At 35.4% G+C, this 20549-nt stretch overlaps 1 protein-coding gene across 28 annotated transcripts in view; it reads right to left on the reverse strand.

Annotated features, from left to right (window-relative positions):
* Positions 1–20549, reverse strand: part of ERC2 (ELKS/RAB6-interacting/CAST family member 2) — a 439127-nt gene that overhangs the window by 260925 nt on the left and 157653 nt on the right. For 13 of the 28 annotated variants that reach the window (XM_065074517.1, XM_065074525.1, XM_065074524.1 and 10 more), the window contains 5 exons: positions 17195–17332; positions 10423–10563; positions 9745–9885; positions 6206–6241; positions 352–381 (listed from right to left, as the gene is read on the reverse strand). In XM_065074517.1, coding sequence (XP_064930589.1) covers positions 352–381; positions 6206–6241; positions 9745–9885; positions 10423–10563; positions 17195–17332 — 486 coding nt within the window. The remainder of the gene's footprint in view (positions 1–351; positions 382–6205; positions 6242–9744; positions 9886–10422; positions 10564–17194; positions 17333–20549) is intronic. The other 15 variants (XM_065074526.1, XM_065074528.1, XM_065074527.1 and 12 more) reach the window with 6 other exon arrangements.

Consider the following 20549-nt stretch of genomic DNA (forward strand, 5'->3'; position numbering starts at 1 on the left):
TTTTAGAAGACATACCAATAAGCTAAAAGTTGCTTTCAGCAGACATTTTACCCGATAATCCTTTTCCTCCTATCATTAATACTTAACCTGAAACATCAGAAGAACAAGCCCATTGGTGAAAACGGCACAAACCTGGCAAACACATGCATGGGTGGGTGGCAATTTCACAGACGAGAAAGAAGGCAATGAATACAACAACAGTGCAGAGCCCAATCTTACTCCCATCAAACCTAATGGCAAAAACCCAATTAACTTCAATGGGAGCATGATCTGGCATCAAGTGCTTTAAACTGTTGGCTGGAATAATCACAGACAGATGGAAACAACAATGCACTGCAACGCTTAGCCTACCCCTTGCTTCCCATTATTCCTAATTGGCATCTTGAAAGAGCAGGCAAGGAAAAAACAAGTAGTTTAAGGCAGTGCACATTAAACATAGAAAATTCAGATAACATTCTCTGAACATATGGGAATTTTACAGAAATTCAGGATATTTAGAACTGAAGGTCCTCCAACTATCTTACTAGGCAGAGATGTGGATTTATTTATCCTCTTAATTTCAGGGAACAGACAATGCAAGCAAGCAACGAAAGAAATGCAGATCAAAATGAAACATGCTTGTTTTGGAAAGAATTAATATAAACTACAGATACTAGAATGTTTATATTCTTTGCAATGGTTAAAATCTTCTATATAAATAAAGAACAAGTCTCAGTTTGGTATAAATACAACAACTAAAAAAAAAATGAAATTACTAGAAAAGGAACTTAGGAGGTTTGCATGTAACATATCATTTAAGCATGAGGATAAGTAAAAACATAGTAGATTTTAAGTGCTATTTATCCCACTGAGAGATTGTTTACCAAAATAAGTCAAGGAAATTACGTGAGAAGCCTACTAAACTTACTGGCCTTGCTCTTCAAATTGTCTATTTTGGATTATAATATGTGCTCCAGCCCTGAATTCTATGCAGATACAGGACTTTTCTTAACACAGGGCTCATTCCAAGTAATATCCAAAGGGTAGCTTGATTTTACTGTTTGAGTGAGATGCTAGCAACAGATTCCTTCTCATCTTCATAAATCCTCCTGTTTTAATACTAAGCTTTGATTTATTTTATATCTGGTGTTGTGTCAAGAAATTTATTTACAGCTAGCTTTGTAATTTTTTAAGTGAATGCAATACTCAGACTCAGGGCCAATAATGTGAGAGCCCGTGTACCAATTTCCAGCTGCAAACCACTTTGATTTTCCATCAGCTCTATTAAGATATTACGCAATGTTTTATTTCTCCTGAATAAACACTAAGTGTTCTTTTGCAAAGAAAAAAAATAATTCCATATGTTGATAAAGGTAAATTCACTCTAGGAAAAAAAAAAAATACAACCTAACTTCCACCTTTAAGATACTAAGAAACATGCAAAGAGCACATTGTTCACTACTAATCTTTGATTTTTCCTCCTATCCCAAGGGTAGATGCAGAATTTTGCAATTCCAGTCTAGAGGCTATCATACTTTTGTATTCCTCCCTATCACCTTCTGTTCATTTTTGGGTATAATTCACTTATTAGCCAACCTTGCTTCCATCATTTCATAAACAGCCAGAACACCCACCTTCTTGCCTCTAACCAGTCTTCACTTTAGCAGATAGGAACTCTCAGCTTCAGCCTAAACTGCATCTCTACCCCAGTTTTAACCCAGGAGAAGCAGCAATGCAGAACTGATAGAGAAGCCTGTTTTGTTTTGTTTTCTGCTGCTCATTGCCACATGGGACTTTCTATGATAAAATATATAATTGGGCAAGAACATGATAGCATCAGCAATGCAAAGGTGCCAAATGTTTAGCTATCATAGAATATTCCTGTCACACAGCAGCTCAGAAATGTACTGAACAAACTATCTACTGCATAGCTTAACTAAAATATCACCTGAAATAATATATATAAATTATATTCCTCAATTTAGCCTTAGAATCCTTGGGTCAATAGCATGCTAAGGAAATTAATGTCAAGTTGCAAAAGTATTTTCAATTCTTATGCTTTCTGTGGTACTTATGCTGTTCCATATTTGTGGGATGTGTTTTTGGAAAATTTGGTAGCACAAACTTGGTCATTGTATTTCCCCATGGTTTTCAACATGAAGTGGAACCTATAAGGTATGATTAAATCTAGTGTGATGTAAGTAGCCAACCTACACAGCGCTTTGAGGAGCAGCACAATTATCCATAATGTCACATATCAATCAAGATAAACATTGAGTTGAAAGACAAGCATCATATTATTCTAATCTTCTTAAAAAATATATATATCCCAGTATTGCAAACCACCAATTAAGTCAATTGCCTCTGTTTTTACAAGCACTTCCTATAGAACATTTTTGGACTATTGGCAGGAATCAGATTTCTACAATACAAGGGCATTGCCTTAAAAAAGGAGGAAAGTTAGATAAAAAGGGAGAGCAAGAACATCAAACATTTTTGGAAAAAGAGCTTTGTGCAGGTGGTACTCTGACTTGCAATGAGTCCCTTGAAGGGAATTGTCATGTTGTAAACAAAGCTGCTGACATTACAAGAAAGCAAAATACAATCCATCTCACATTCCTCAGACAAAGGCACAGCATTACTTAGAGCCCTATTCTATTTTATGGCTTTGAAAGATGTGTTTGCATTTGAACTAGGCACTTGGGTTGTTTTTTTTTTTGGTTTGTTAGTTTTGTTTTTTTTTTTTCTTTTTAAGTTGTTATATACAGATCGGGGGTGATTTGTTGACAGATGGAACTTGACTTTTGAGGTCGAACAGTAGGCCCAAAGGAGATGAAAGGCCGCTCAGCTGATGTTGACCCTGCTCCCGCCCGGCCAGGGCAGATTGCTTTGGCTTTTTGTGGGTTGTAGGAGACAGGCTTAGATCACTTCTAACCAGAAGCTGCACAGTTATGACATGAATCAGGAAGTCTCTAGCTATTATTGCTGTCCTCTTTTATATATATATATATATTTCCCCCCTCTTCATTTCTGTCTCTTTTTGTCCCTAGGCTCTCTCTTTTCTTGGGAAGAATACACTTTCTGTTTTGATGGGGCTTTTACATAGAAGAGTGACTGGTTCACACGTACCTTTCAGCAGCAAAGTAACTGATCTCTGTATCTGTAAACGATAATACTTGTGTGTGCAGATTAGGCTAGTTTGAAACTAGCACACTTGGTTTATGATGTTCTGTGATTGTGGTGTTGTATGTTATTTTTACAATTCAATAGAAATAGCATATCACTCTACTAAGTTCATTAAGATCACTAATTTTTACAGTAATTATGTATCTGTTCTGATATTTGCTAAGCACTACAAACACTTTAGAATTAAATTAACATCCTTATGTAAACTACAAATATCCTACAAAACACCATAACAGTGTGGCACAAACATGCAACATGAATTATTTAGTCTATTAAAATTTTACAGTACAATCATCATGCATTGTTTTGCATAACAGAAATAGATGGATATAGTATTTGTTTTTTAAAGCTCCAGACACAAACATACACAGATGTCAACCAAGTACTTAATGAAAAAATAAACAGAACAGCAGAATTTACATGCAAGAAATTACTTTGTAAGATCCTTCAAATTTTATTACTTTCTATAATAAACTAAAAAAAAAAATTTCTGTCACCTTAAATTTTTTATATTCTCCTTAAAATTCAAAGCTTTTTAAAATTAACTTCAGGGACTGGTCTATGCAATTTAGAGTGGATCCTGCAAGTAATCTAAATTTTAATCTGACATAGCTGTGATAGAGCATTTGGAAAATTAAGTCATTATTTAGAAAAAGGTCCACCAGAACTCCAAACTAAGCACATCATTATACTTCTATTACTGTACAAAAACAATCACGTAACTTCTAATACTTCTAATAACCAATTTTGCCAAAGAATTCATTTGGTATTTCAAAAATTTCAAATTTCAAAATATGAAGAAATGTGCGCCCAATTCTCTTAACTTCTTATTCACACAGGCAAATACGCTGTGACCATTTGCTGTAGAGTATGCAGTATTTGCACCCCTTCCATATCATCTCCACTTTGGTACTCCAATGCATCTAAGAATAAAAAACTTCTATCCATTGCTGTATTTTAAAACCATTGGATTCAGCAATAAATGAAAGTCTTGGAGGTGATACCTGTGTGACACAGTGGAAAAAAAAAAACACATTCCAACAAAAAGAAAATACTACATTACTTCATGGGCTAAAAAAGGTCTACTCAGAGACTGACTGTTATTTCTCTGACACATGTAAACAAAAGAGCATTAAAACTTCAGTATTTTAAGATTACATTACCATATTTTTTTAGAACACTATTGTTCTCAAAAAAAAAAAAAACAAAAGGGAAATATTCTATTAAATAATGCATTGTAATGATTTACAGTGCAAAAAAATGTTTCTGTTAACTGATATGCCATCTCAGAGAACAAAGGTAAAATATTGGCCTTGTGGCATTCAAAGAATACATTGCCATCGATTTCAATCAAATCACAATTTCTTTTCAAGATCTTGGGTGGTCTGGGGGAAGAAGAGGATCATTACTACTTGCACTGTTCAAAGTAGACTGGTATAAGTAGGAGAAGAAAGAAGATGAGCAAGAAAAGTTTATTTAGGAAAACCTGTCTCATGGATATACTATAATTGCTGCCCAGTGCCAAAGGAAAAGGATCTTGCATCCATTATTTCAGAAATGCCAACAGGCTGTCCTCTTGAAAATTAAGCACATAGAGGCAGAAAAAAAAAATAAAAATAAAAAAAGGACTGACCAACTTTGAAATACCGCACACAAATAGACTAATTCCATACAGCAAAATAACTAATACTGAAATAATGACTGGAAAGTATTTATGAAATTCAAGGGAAAACGAACACCAAAAAAACCTCCAGTCCAAAAAGACATGCACAGTGAAATGAACAGAAACAGAACTACCACAAAGTTTATCCAAGATGATACAGCAAAAAGGGGGGAAAAGCTCCTTGACCGGCAGTGTGCTGGATGCCAGAGGCGATAATATCAGGTCTCATGCTACTTACAATTAATTTATAACTGGATTCTAAAAGCAGTTAAGCAATAACTTTATCAAACACAGCACGTTCTATGGGACACTTCCCATACATAAGTCATGACATGTCCATTCCAGGGTTAGAAGCTACAGAACTTAGCAATAAGTTCCAAAGCTGGAATCCTGGTCCGCTAACACTCATGGCAAAATTCCTTTTGACTTCAGTGTAGGCAATACCTTCCCTAATGTATCGTATCACGTTGCTTAAGCTACAAAACCAGTTCTTCTATGTATACTACCCAATTACATGGTAATTCCAACTATGATTACTACATAAACTACAGTTTGGAAATTGCTATTACAGTTACATCTTTTTTCCTATCCTGTGATGCTCACAGAACATTATATGTAGGTCTAAATCTCAGATGAAAAAATGAAAGCTGTTCTCCGCAGAGAGAATGTTTGTTACTACTCTTCCTCAAACTGAAAAAGGAACACGGTCAACTCAGAAAGGTAGATACTGTGCAATTAAAGCAGACATTGGCAAGAATAAAAATGCTAAACAAACCAAAGCAATACTGTTTAGCTTTTTCAAACATTTCCTCTTGCATTCAGCATTTTATATTTCAGCATTTTCTTAAATTAAATGCCATGTTCCCATATTCTTAATTTATATATGCTGAATGTGTACAGTCTTTTATGACTAAAACTGGTCTGAACTATTTTAAACATAAAGACTTTTGAAAACAGTACCAGTCACTTCCTTGATATTATTATTCACATAATCAACTCAGTCACTTGAGATAAACTGAATAAATTAGAAGCTATTCAAGTTTGAAGGATCAAATAAAGTACTGCAGAAGGAGGAACTAAAAAGCAAAGCAAAGCAAAATAAAAAAAGTGTGCATGCTTTTACCAGTGGAGAAGTTGAGGACCTAAAGGCTAGGATGTTTGTTTTCTCAGAAATACTGTATGTACCTATTTAATACATTCCATACTCTTCAAATGGCCTTGAAGTCCACAAAGTTCATTTATTTGGCTATAACAAATATGGCATAGTGAGCATCAGAAGTATTCCGCAAAGCTCCATAGAGGAAGAGCACAACACAGTAAAGTAATGGATCCTCATGCTTTCATATGTTACAGCGGGCATTTTAAAAAAGAACTTACTGGATTGTACATCTGATTGAACAACTGCTCAGCTTGCTACATTGCAAAGTTGGAAAGGAGTGAAGCACAGACAGGAAAAGAAGGAAAGATCCAGGAAAACAGCATTAGCTCAACAAAATCAGTGCATTTGCACAGAAGAACTTGTCATAAAAAGGTAGAAATTTAAGATTCTAAACATTCCTTGGTGAAAGTGAGAGGCACTGGGGAAACATAAATGTTGACTTTGGCTCCTAAAAAAGAATAGCTGGAGTAAGAAATTTAGGGTTTGTGTTACTTTCTCTTTCTCAAGTTAAATAACCCATGAAATAAAGAAAGGTGTCCACTTTTGATGATACATTAAGTGCTGGTCTCAAGCAATGAATCACGAAAAGTGCTTTTGGCTGAGGCTGCGATTTATCACCAAAGCTTCAAAGACGGTAATAATAAAAGATTAATTAAATTGTATCATTAAATTTATTACTTTCCTTTTGTTTAACACAAGGCTGAATTTTCTATGCAGAATGACCTTCAAACAGTACAGCTTGGCAAAAAGTACTTTAGCAACTGCAAATATGTCAGTAAGCAAGTAAATTTAAGATAATGAAAAATAAAAAAAGGAGGAAATTCTAGAGTGGATAATAAGATTATATATATATGCACACATATATATATATATATATATATATATATATATATATATATATATATATAAAGACACTTAGCTACCTATTAGGTAATTCCTGTTGTTCTTTCACTAGTAGCAATACAAAGTAAGTCAACAAAAAGTCTGTGGAATTTTGGTAAAAACAAAATCATTGAGCATTCTTCTGGGGTTTATGATTATTTTTTTTTAATATGAATTTCAATCCTCTATCTTTGCCACAAAAAGTTTAATAAATATGGCTAAGGTTTTAAAAATTATTTTGTGTACCAAAATATAGCACAGTCACATGAATAACTGGTCTTTACGAATATCCTATTTATTACTTTTTGAAATATGTCTCTAAAATTATAACAGTAGTTTTAGAACCAACACGTTTTCTCCTGCTGAAATGCAAACAATCCAGTCATGTAATACTGAACAATATTTGCATCTAATCATACCAAATCAAAAACATCTTTATGATCAACAAACGAATCTTATTATCTCCAAAAACAGGAAGGAGAGGAAATAAGGGCAGAGAAACTTCAAAATATTATACACTTTTTTAAAATTTACAGATTTTGTTTGAACTTGCCTCTTGTACATGTTTTCTTTCAGGCATAGCACTTCTTACCATTAGTGCTCATGGAAAACTAACTCATAGCAAATGTGCACAGATTATCTTCATATTTATTAATATAATTTGTTAAAACACATAAATCAACATTGAACTGTAATGATTTTACAATACCTTAAAGAAAATGTCTTCTCTATGATATTTTTCAAGAGAGGAGTAATGTGCAAGCTGCATTTAAATTTCTTAGAATAACAGACAGCCCCTTGGAGTCACTTTTGGAAAAAAAAAGCTATAAACTGTGCCCATTCCTTCCAGCTTCCACAGTGGTTAATGTTCACACATAAGCACACTTATGGGACAGGCAGGTTAATTTACTCCAAACTCTGTTGATGTTCCCTTCTATTCTAACTCAGACATATGCAAGAATAACCCAGATTTCTGTTTCAGTTAGTTTCCTAAGAAGTAAAAACATGGTGAAGGTAGATTTCTGGGGACCAATTACTTTTAACACAGGATATTTACAGGTTTGAATATAAAGTATTTTATTAGAGAAAACGTGAATTGAAAATTACTGTTTGGAGTCTACTGTCATTAGCAGTCACTGTTTCTGTTCAACTAAATATGCCCACAAAGAAGGTTGTAACCACATTTTATTGTGGAAATACCTGGTCTCCTACAAGTGTTGGGTGAATTTCCATTGGGGCTTTTTTCTGTATTTGTGATATAATAAAACTATTATGTTTTCAACTTTCATTTAATAATCCTTTGTACTCATACACAGGGAACATACTCCCTGTTTATATGAAAGACGTCTCAGACACTCTCTGACTTTTACAAGACCTTATTTTTCCATGACTATATGATGTGTTTATATGTACAATCCTAAAGGACTGACATATGATTTCAAGTCCTTCAAGTGAATTTTGATTTTTTTTTTAAGTGATCTGTGCTTGTAGGATTTTTGAACTAGTTTTTTAAATGAAGAAAATTACGATACTTCAGACTGTAACAAAGTATATTTTGTACTGAAATGCAATGTAAAGAAATACAAAGTAAGCTAAAGCAAAAGAAAGGACTTCCAGAGAAACAGCTTCTTTGGATATTCTTATCCTGAAATCAAGAGCATTTATAAGCTATCAAACATTTAAAATAGTTATGTTTCCATTAAAGGTTTTTGTATAAGTTTATTTAAGGAGATTCCCTTCCTTTCTCTCGACAACTAAACATCATAGCACAGGCACCTAATTGTACCTATTTTTTTCTGTATTAAAATATAATAGAAGTAGAAGGTTTACGTTCCAGTATCCTTTACACTTATAGCAAGACCTTCTTCACAGGTAAGGCTATTGGAACACTGCTTAAATAGATCAGGAAACAACTCAACCTGGATAATGAGTGTCAGAATATTATCCTAATGGTGGTAATATTCACAGAACAAACATTATTTTCTAGAAAATAAAACGTTAGATATCAATATAAAAAAATTAATGTTTGACATATATTTAGTCATGAATTGCAGAAGGCAAACATAATGCCCAAACCCATCAAATATGTCATGAGAGCAGACATTACCACATGACACAGAAATGACACAGAAAAAGGTCAAAGAAACAAAGTATGGTAGAAAGGGCATCAACAAACTTGCAAATCATTTAAGCAAAAACTATTTAATGCATCAATGTTAATAAAACGATGTTATAAAATATAGGATTTGTATGTTTTCCTTTAAATGCCTGCTTCCACTACTTGCTGAATAGAAATACTAAATTACTAGCTGAGATAAACTATCCATTTTGTTACTTAATTATTGCAAACAGGTTCACTAACAAAGTAAAAAAAAAAAAAAGGTCAAAATAAAACCTAGCTAGAATTTCCATTTTTGAAGCAGATTTTTTTTCTTATTATTAAGAAGTACAGCATTTCCTGGACAAGTCTTCCGTTTTTTCCTATGCTACAAACACTTCAGGCTACTTCTAATAATGGCATAAATTAATATACATAGAAATTGCTGGTTTGATAATTTATTTCTGCTCTTTTACTTTCTCTCCGACATCCTGTTCCTAGCTCATCTATTTGCAGCAGCTTCTCAGAATTCCCTCATATAGGGAATTATTTGTATTATTCAAGATAATTTCTGAGACTCGCTGCTGGCTTGGGTACAAGCCTCTTATGAAAAAGTCAGCAGTATTTGATGCAAGCATCAGCAAACAGCATAAGATGGGTAGATTTTAGATTTACTCCAGAAGAGTAAATAAGTGCATCTTTTCAGACAGAGGGGGTGGGATGTTGATTTTTGTTTTTCTGATTGATTTTGTTTGTTTGTTTTAAGATGAAACTTACCTTTTTCAACTGCGCTTCCAACTTACTACACTCTTCTTTCTTTTGTTCTATGGCTATTTCTAAAGATTTAAGTTTGGAGTCTCTTTTCAGCCCTGCTGATGCCAATGAAGATGCATGTTCTTTGAGATCGATTAAACTAGACTGAAAAATGACCAAGAGTAAAAAGTTAATTCCTAGTCACCAGCACACTAACTTATTGCCAACTCAGTAATCACTCGGATCCTGTTCCCCCTCCCCTGCCCCAAAAACAGTTGACACAAAGATAAGCATTGATAGCGTTTTGAGAATACAACCAACTGGAACCACAGGAGCTGGCACACAGTGAAACACAGAAATATTCATAATACACACAAGCTGACATTGTATTCTGGAGGTACAATTACTTTGAAATCAATTGCTCTATCTGACAAACAGGAGCAACAATGGAATATTTGAGCCTACTAGAGGCTTAGGTAAAGGAAAAAGTAGAGATAATGACACACAACTATGCAAAAACTGAAGCAATATTTTATGTACAAAGGTGAGGACTATGAAGAATGCTTAAGAAAATAGCAGTTCAGAAGCTGAACACTGGAGTGGCACAATTTCAGTACTTAAAAGTGATTCAAGAGTAATCCTAGTGCACTTTCTTTCATCATAATGACACAGAAGAACATAGATTTTACTGAAAAGACTGACCTCTTTTTCTGTCAGTTCAGCTTGTAAAGCATTAACTTTCTCCTTCAGGTCTTTGTTTTCTTTTTTATAAGATTCAATTTCTTCAAGCCTTTCTCTGTCATCTCGCTCCCTCTGCTCCTTCAAGCGCTCTATTATTCTTTCCTAACAAGGGAAAGAATTGCAAATGGAAAAGTTGGGAATCATTTCAGGAAAAGACAGAATAACATTTCCTTACATTAAGTACCGCTTAGAAAGATCAACCTTCTGAAGCAGATGATGACTGAGTTAATGGTATTCAAGTCAATGCAACATTTCCCCTGATTTCACAATCATCAGATCAAGGTTTTAATACTTGATAAGAGTAACATAGCACAGAAACTTCATTAAATATCCACAGTGATATGAATACGTTTAGTTTTCAATGTTAAATATTATTAGATGATTTTTTAACAATAAATATCTTCACCAAATAAGTACTTATATTTACATTTGTAAATAGATGTATTTTTAATCTTGAAGACACTATAAAATAATCAGCACTATACTGAATAATCATGTAATAAGTATACTGAACACCTTCTTTGTCTCTGTCTACTCTGCCAGAGGCTGTCCTGAGGAGCCCTGTACCGCTGAGGCCCCAGAGGAGGGCAGGACAATGGAGGAGTTTGCCTCGGTTGATGAGGACTGGCTTAGGGAGCAGTTAGGCAATCTGGACATCCATAAATCCATGGGTCCAGATGGGATGCACCCACGGGTGCTGAGGAAGCTGGCTGAGGTCATTGCTGGACCACTCTCCATCATCTTTGCCCAGTCTTGGGAAACGGGAGAGGTGCCTGAGGACTGGAGAAAAGCAAATGTCACTCCAGTCTTCAAAAAGGGCAAGAAGGAGGACGCAGGTAGCTATAGACCAGCTAGACTCACCTCCACCCCTGGGAAACTGACGGAACGACTTATCCTTGGTGCCATCTCAAGGCATATCAGGGATAAGAGGGTCATTAGGGGCAGTCAACATGGCTTCACCAAGGGGAAGTCATGCTTGACCAACCTCATTGACTCTTATGAAGACATAACAAGATGGATGGATGATGGCAGGGTGGTGGATGTGGTCTACCTTGACTTCAGTAAAGCATTTGACACAGTCTCCCACAGCATCCTTACAGCTAAACTGAGGGAGTGCGGTCTGGACGATTGGGTAGTGAGGTGGACTGCGAACTGGCTGAAGGGAAGAAGCCAGAGAGTCGTGGTCAATGGGGTGGAGTCCAGTTGGAGGCCAGTATCTAGTGCAGTGCCTCAGGGGTCAGTACTGGAGCCAGTACCATTCAATATATTCATCAACTATTTGGACAAGGGAATAGAGTGTGCTATCAGCAAGTTTGCTGATGACACCAAGCTGGCAGGAGTGGCTGACACACCAGAAGGCTGTGCTGCCATCCGGAGACCTGGACAGGCTGGAGAGTTGGGTGGGGAAAAATACAATGAAATATAACAAGGGCAAGTGTAGAGTCTTGCATCTGGATAGGATAAAACCCCAGGATCCGGTATAAGTTGGGGAATGACCTATTAGAGAGCAGTGTAGGGGAAAGGGACCTGGGGGTCCTGGTGGACAGCAGGATGAGCATGAGCCAGCACTGGGCCCTTGTGGCCAGGAAGGCCAATGGCATCCTGGGGTGTATTAGAAGGGGGGTGGTTAGTAGGTCGAAAGAGGTTCTCCTTCCCCTCTACTCCGCCCTGGTGAGACCACATCTGGAATATTATGTCCAGTTCTGGGCCCCTCAGTTCAAGAAGGACAGGGAACTGCTGTAGAGAGTCCAGCGCAGGGCAACAAAGATGATTAAGGAAGTGAAGCATCTCCCTTGTGATGAAAGACTGAGGGAGCTAGGTCTCTTTAGCTTGGAGAAGAGGAGACTGAGGGGTGACCTCATTAATGTTTACAAATATATAAAGGGTGAGTGTCACAAGGATGGAGCCAGGCTCTTCTCAGTGACAACCAATGCTAAGACAAGGGGTAATGGGTTCAAACTGGAACACAAGAGGTTCCACTTAAATTTGAGGAGAAACTTCTTCTCAGTAAGGGTAACAGAACACTGGAACAGGCTGCCCAGGGACGTTGTAGAGTCTCCTACTGTGGAGACATTCAAACCCGCCTGGACACATTCCTGTGTAACCTCATCTGGGTGTTCTGCTCCAGCAGGGGGATTGGACTGGATGAGCTTTTGAGGTCCCTTCCAATTCCTAACATTCTGTGATTCTGTGATACTGGTATAGTTATTTTTTGCTACCCTGTTCCTGAAGAAAACATTTTCAAAGGGCTGGAAGTTCATAATGCTGCTTTCATTTTGCATCTAGCAGTCCCCTGACATCAGTGACCTCTTTTCACTATCTAGCTGATTGAATACACATATTACCAAATTATCGCTGCTGGAAGAATCTTCACAGAAAACAGAGTTGACTGTTCACATAAAACTCATATCCTTACTTATTTCATTCAGAAATAAATACACAGTGATGACATACTATGTTCCACTTAGCACACAGTCAAAAATATATGGTGACAACCTAAGGTAGCAGCTCCATGTAATTAAATGTTTGCAAGGCAGTATCAACTCTCTCTGCAGCAAGACCTCTGGAACCGCTGTGGTACCCAGCTCCTGGCTTCCCCAATGCCAAAATCGCCCTCTGACTCACACCTGGCAGGATTTGAGGTAGAAATGTGTTCATACAGAATGAAGGTCCTTCAATAGTAACATTGTTGAGTATTACACAACAGACAAACCAGTGAATGGACTAGCTTTAAAAAAAAAAAAAAAAAAAAAAAAAAAACACAACTTGCTATATAGATTATGCAATAAAGGAATGATTTGAGAAATTAAATAATAGTTTATTCCCAATAACAAATTGTACAAATTCTTAATTCCTTCAATATTAAGGTTGAAATAACAGCCTCTACTAAGGGGAACAGTTTAATAACGATTCAGAATCCCCCTAGTTATATTCAAACTTAGTTTTATACCAATTCCTTCTTGAAGATTTATTTACCTTTTTTTCTTCTATAACAAATTAAACATACAATTATTTCATGTTATTAATGAACAGTATAAATTTTTTCTCAGTCACAATAGAAGACTAATTTATCTGTCAGCTGCATAAGGCTAAATGTCAAAAACGTGTTAAAAGGCCCTAAAATACCATGTTTTACTTGATTAACAGCTAGCTTGCAGAAATCACAACAACGTGTTTCTTGTTTCAGTCTTATTTGCATTGGCGAGCTTTCCTTACACACTAATCTAGGACCTCACAGGTCTAATCTATTTGTACTTTATCACAGAAGTAGGAACTGAATTGCCACAGCATATAGCTCTATTATCAGACATACTCAATTGCTTATCTGCTGTATGCTGCTACAGTAGGACCAACTTTATAAATATCAGCTTCATGAAAGCAACCTCTTGAGCTGCTTTGGGCCAGTCCAAGAGCTGAGATATTCTTTGAAATGTTTCTTGTTAAAATATCAAGGAAGCTGATAGCAGTTTTGCATATTCTGATTTTCAAACTTTTTTTTTTTTTTTTAATAGGAGCGAACTTAGTTTTTGTTTATTGCAGCGTAACCTTTATTTTTGTTCAGAATTTTTACTACTTTGACCAGCTCCAAACTTAGGCTTAAGGAACTGAACTAATACTTTGAGTTTAGTTCTAAAATGCACTCAAAGGTGACTAAAGTCATGCTGATTTGTTTCTGATTCCTGATATGAGAGGAAATTATATCGCAATATTGCAAGAAGAATAGAAAAATTAAAAGGATTCCATGTCAGTAAGTTTTGATGCTGTTTTATGATGTCTACAGTAATTTCTCATTTAATGGTACCAAGCTATCTCATCACTAAACATGAAAGAAAAAGAAATTCAGAGACAGATACTTGGAAAAACCTAATTTCATGAAGGATAAGGAGCCATATTTTTTAAATCAAAGGCAAAATCGCAATCTGAGTATTTTCAATAACAACGCAGGAAAAACATAAATGCTCAAACATCTGGATTTTGCACTTTAAAAACAGCTTCATAATTTATCATCAATATTACTACCTAGTCCACTTGCCACTGTAAATCATGCAGGAACTGTGTAGGAGCTATACTGTTACACTAATGATTTAATAAATAATTAAACTTACAGATCTCAAAACACAGGAAAATAGTCATACGAAAATAACAAATTCAAACTTCTTTTTTTAATCAAGCCATATGTTCCGATTCCAACACAGACACTAATTTGCATAATGATTTGGGGTTGTCATAAAACAATTGACACTCTCAGTTATAAAGATAATTTCTAGAAAAAGACTATTACTTCATAATTTGTTGTATCTTCTCCTTAGGTTAACAAAGCAGTATTTCTGAAGTAATAATAAGCACATCACTTACATATAGAGTTCTTCTCTATATACGGCTACCTAAATTTTATAAGTAACAATCTCTCCATGAATGATTTAAACAGCCACCAGAAACGACAGCACAACTCAGCTTCATGCCACTTCTGAAAAGCATTGGCTTAAAAAGGTACCATTGCCTTCTTCAGCTGCAAAAAGACAAATCTCCACGGCAGAGGGAAACATCCCACAGTGTCATTGTGTATGTGACTCGGAGCAGCCTGGGAACAGCACAGGAAAGACACTGTTCTTGGCTGACTGTACTGTAAGCAAAGTGACTACTTGGTACAGAATTCAACCTTTAGAGACCCCACGTGAGTTCTAATCAACTCCGCTCAGAAAAACCACTCATCAGACTGATTCTTTTTAAAAAAATGCCTGTTCATATATATCCATGCAATTCCAAATGAAGTAGACATGAATTGTAAAAATACATTTCAGAGAAAGTTCTAAGTTCGCTTTTCCAAAACATTAAAACTAGTTTCATTTATTGGACTTTGAACCTTTATTACAGCAATCAAATTAAGTTTGACACAAAATTTCCGTATCCTCAGGGCCTCTAGTGTTGTCACATTTCAATTTATCATATACATAAATAGATTGAATAGCACAATTTTTAGACAAACTCTGGGACAAATCCTCACTAAAATATTTAAAAATAATGCATCCTGAGTTTAGTAAAATTTTATAATTTGTATGCCTGAGAATAATAGGATATCTTATTTTCAGATACACACAAAAATTCTTCAAATTTATAAAAACTGTTACGTCTATTTATTAGTTTACATGTATTTCAACAGATTTTAGAATAGTACTGCTACAAAATAGACTTGAAAGCAACTAATTGCCACTCCTTAATTTGGGTTAAGTTTTAACCCAGTATTTCTTAACCTGCTGTATTTCCAATAGTGAGAAGACAACTAAACGTGATCTATTCAATACCTCCACACTAGCTGCTTCTATGAACCAAACTGTTGTTAATTTAATATTTGCAACAGAGAAATAACATTTCAATTGAAAACAGATTGCAATTTAGCAAATTATACCAGCTAAGATGTATTGCATAAGCACATTATGTGTGAAGTGCTGCAGATATAGCTGACACAGAAAACGGGATGCAAGATTTCTCTGTCTTTTGACAGTCTACTTCATGTTCAGTCGCACAGAAGACCTGGCAAGTTTGCAGCATGACACCCACTCTGCTTCCTACATCAACAGCAGCAGCACGATGGTCTATGGGCATCTTGGGAAAGTGACACCACAGACTAATCCAGAAAAGATAGTTTACAGATTAAAAAGAACTTTGTGTCATTTCTTAATAATATGCTGTGAGATTGGTGAGTACTCTGTTCAGATTAGGAATGAAAGAATAACAAAATGCATATACTTTCTTTACTGCATAAATGCTGGAAGCATATCCATATGAAGCCACGGAAGTAATAGTAATGCCAAATTTTTTCACTGTTGTTGACGAAGCAAATGTCAGCAAGGTGATTAAACATACAAAGAAAGCAAGAATCCAACATTAGCATTTTAGGTTTTAGTACCAACACCACATTGGCATTTTAAAGTTACATCCAGTCATAAATACCCTCTCAGGTATGCAGAATGGCATATAATACTTTAATCGGTTGCACTGACTTATGCACATTGAAGTGATATACATCAAGATCTGTGAGCTGCAAAATGTGAGTATTTGTACTAATTTCTTTTGGCACATAAATTCACTTGGATTACCCTGCATTCAAAGTTAACTGGATGAAAAACCCTGATGTCACTGAAACTGGTAGGAACGTTGCCACTAATTTAAACAGTCCAGATTTATCCCTTCTGCTAGGTATTTTCAAATCAAATACATAGTTTTTAAAGAAAAATAAAATCTAATTCTCCATTTTTTTTTATTAAATACAGTTTCTCATCTAAATTAACTGTAGGAAACCAATAGTGCTAACAGCAAGCCAAGGTAACAGTTGGTACTGTCTCTTGCTTATGGTCTTCAGTTAGGCTCTGCTTAACGGAAAAATGAATAGGATAATCAAGATCACAAAGCCATAAAAATAGCCCAGACTCTACCTTCTTTAAGTCAGGTGTCCATGCCTTTCAATTCTTTCAGAGAACAACCACTCATCCCATTGACTAAGGGAAAATCTTCCCATGTACTGGGCCATTTACTCCATTCCCATTTCAGAGTCCTGTTCCAGTTCATCAGCCAGGAATCACTCTGTGCTCATCCTACCAGAACAAAGACACCTGCTTCCCTGATAAGGCCCATGGGCTCTGTTACCTGTGTCAGACCAACTTAAAAAGACATTTTCTGGACACATTTCACACACAAGTGCAGCGCATAATGCTGTCCCATGAGAAAATGTTACCTTTTCTGATAGAGCTTCTTCTAAGGTTGCCAGTGCTGTGTCTGTGTTACTAGAATCCGTCTGTAACGACTTCACTCTGTCTTTCAGATTAGTTAGTTGTTTGTCTTTGTCCCTAAGTTGCTCCTGTAGATTTTCAATCTGAAAACAAAAACAGATTATAATATTCACTAACCTTGTCTTAACACTCAAAGTGAGACCCAGGTGCTAGTATCAATTGAATGTATACATATCACGCATACAATACATACGCCTCAGTATATTGCCATGTGTTCACATGGCATAATATCAACAGCTTTTAACTTCTGTCCTTCCTGTTTTGTTTTCCTTCACTAAAAAGTATCCTTTCATACTAAATTATAGGGAAAATCACAGCGCAAATAGGTATTTTATTATTTAAATATTAATCACTTCAGTGTAAGGTACTGTATTATCTCGGAAATTCAAAGTATGTGTGGAATTACCCCTTCAGATTATTCTAGTTGCAGTAAGAAGGACAAAGAAAGGGAGAGACAAAGCAAGTACAGTGAGCCTTAAACTGAGGAAGAAGAAAGATAACCTACCTATCTATAAACCTCTTCTTCCATGATGCCCTGCGGTAAAGGAAACTCACCTGGACAGAGATCAGGATGTTTATATTCCAAAAAGCCAAACGAGAAACAGAAAAACCCAATCAACCCAAAGGCCACCATTTCCATTCCCCTTCCTCATCTCCATGAAGATTAAAGGTATATCACTCTATTTGGGATATTAAAACTGTTTTAATCAGGTCTAGTTCTCCCTTGAGCGAGTATTTCAACATACTGCTATGGTACCTATAAAGACACTGGTCTGTTAAACAGGTCATGATTTATAGACGTTATATCAGAAAGGTTTTGCACAAACAACTGTTCACAGGACCACGTGGTCCAGTTAGAAATTCTTTGTAACAGTACGGCAAATACAAGTATTATGCTTTTTTTAAATATATACATAATTTGGTATGTCAGAATACTGCTATGGGCCAAAGATTCCACTTGCTTTGTACACTATAAAATGCTAAGCTCTATATAAAAAGAGTTTTTGGGAAGACCTGACATAGAATAGCTCAGTCTTGTAAATGACCTCTCATAACATTTTTCATCGTGTGTGTATTTTATACAGATAGAGAAATAAGATACATGTGTTAATGAGTTAAGAACTTTTTATTTTATGGCATGCGTATTAGTCACATCTAAAGTTACACTAACTGACATTCAGAGGCCTGCACACTATGTTTCTTTACTTTCACCCAAGTATTAATGATTCCAACAACTACCTCATGACACCCTGTGGAATACTTTAGCAATTGCACACTTCAGCTTCACCAAAATAATTTCTCTAGAGAAAAGGAAATAAAGCAGGAGAGTGAATATTGATTACACGTTCTTTGAAACAAAGTTAAAATCTGGTCCTTTATTATCATCAGCTTGAACCACGAGTTCTAGGCACCCTAAATTAAAGTACTTATTTCCTATGCACAGTGCTTATCTGAATTCCACAGCATTTACACTATTTCCTTCCTCTTAAAACTAATTTAAAATATGATTCAACCCTTAACCAAGAAAACATGTTCTGAAATTATTCAGCATTTACAGAATTCTTTCCTCAGAGGTAAAGAGAACAGGCAGCAAATTAAAAACATCCCCATTGAATCACAACTGCTTTAAAATAAGTCATTCAATGCGTAGTCCATAGATAAAATAAGAGGCAAGGATCTGGTTATTCTTCTATTTGTGCTATATAAATCTGAAGGAAATGCTTTGATGGGAACACGACTACACTGGGGTATGTGACAGTAGAATCAGTACCACAGAGTGTTTGTTGGTTGGCATGGGTATAGGATTAGTAAAGATCTGCTAATACAGACAAGATTTTATGACCAGTTAATCACAAAGAGTCCTTGCAGAAAGACTACAGGAGGCAAAGAGACTGAACAGTCTCACATGCGAAAATCTTGAAACATCAGATATGATTTAGTTCTTCCTGGGTTTTTTAAACCCAGAAAGAACAATGAACCCTCTGGTAACCTCTGCCATTCTCCAACATTCATTTGGGTATAGGTTTATATGTAAGGATACCATTTTATTGATGAATAATTTCTAACTTTTGAGCATGCCTGAATTCAATTTATGACAGGGACCGTCAAAAGTTTCTTCAGTCTCAAGCACCTACGTGTTTATCTGATATGAAATTAATCACTGTGTAGTTTTGTCAACATGTAATTGTTACTTCTGTAAACTGCTATGTTCCTGTGCCATGAGCTGTATGAAAAGAAACTGCTCCATTCTTTGGTATATTCCCAGAGCTTAAGACAGGCTTTACTCCTTCTTAAAAAAAAAAAAAAAAAAATGGTAAAAAAAGAAAATAACCCTGCAGATAAATGTCTTTTCTATGAGGCATCCTGTCAATAAACTGCAAGTGCTAATCTTGTCACTTTTTGGTGACAGTCTCAGGAATGCTTCTTAAATACTCAAGAGATTACATTAACTCTTACCCGCAGACAGGCTTTAAAATTCTACAGTAAACCAAGCTCTCAAAGGAAAATTACCTTCATTATCAAAATTAAGGTACTGCACTATGGAATTTGCAAGAGAATTATACAAGAAAAGAAAATGTTTCATGCTATAACAATTTGCCTTTAGAGATACACACTAAAGAATAAAAGAATTTGTGACAGTGTAAGAGACAATTTATTAGAGACTAGCTAGTGAAACTGTGAAGCCATGTACTTAAATTTAGCTCCATGTATTTTCCTCTCTGTTCTGTATTTGAATTTTAAATAACGCAGAAAACAAGTATTTTGTAACACTGGCTTTATTAATCCTAAAATTAATTTTGCTCTATTCTTAAGTTTCTCTAGGCAGAACTCTTTGAGATTTGTTTCATATTAAAACACAGGACATGCCTGCTCCAGTGAAGTAGATCAATAATATGAGTTGAATTTGAATTTAAATTTAATACTGAAATATAGGGGAGAAAACAAAACTTTTGTGTGCATCATTTTCATTATTTACCAAAAAAAAAAAAAACACCTTACTATTTTAAGAAAAAAAAAAAACAAAACAAAACAAACAATCTCCCAAGTACTGTTACATTCTACTTTTAAAAGTTAATGGAATTACAAGAAAAAATATATTTAATAAACAACAGCATTCATCCAACATGAGTATTAACTATGACTACTCTAAAACTTCAGCATTCATTCTCAGACTTTAGCTGCTGCCTCATAGATATACATAACAAAAGACAAAAATACAACTATTAACCAAAACAGGAAAAAATAGGTATAGTTCAAATGCAAATACTCTAAATGTCTACTAACTATTTTTGTAAGACT

The sequence above is a fragment of the Columba livia genome, chromosome 10, assembly GCF_036013475.1.
Source record: "Columba livia isolate bColLiv1 breed racing homer chromosome 10, bColLiv1.pat.W.v2, whole genome shotgun sequence".
NCBI classification, from domain to species: domain Eukaryota; kingdom Metazoa; phylum Chordata; class Aves; order Columbiformes; family Columbidae; genus Columba; species Columba livia.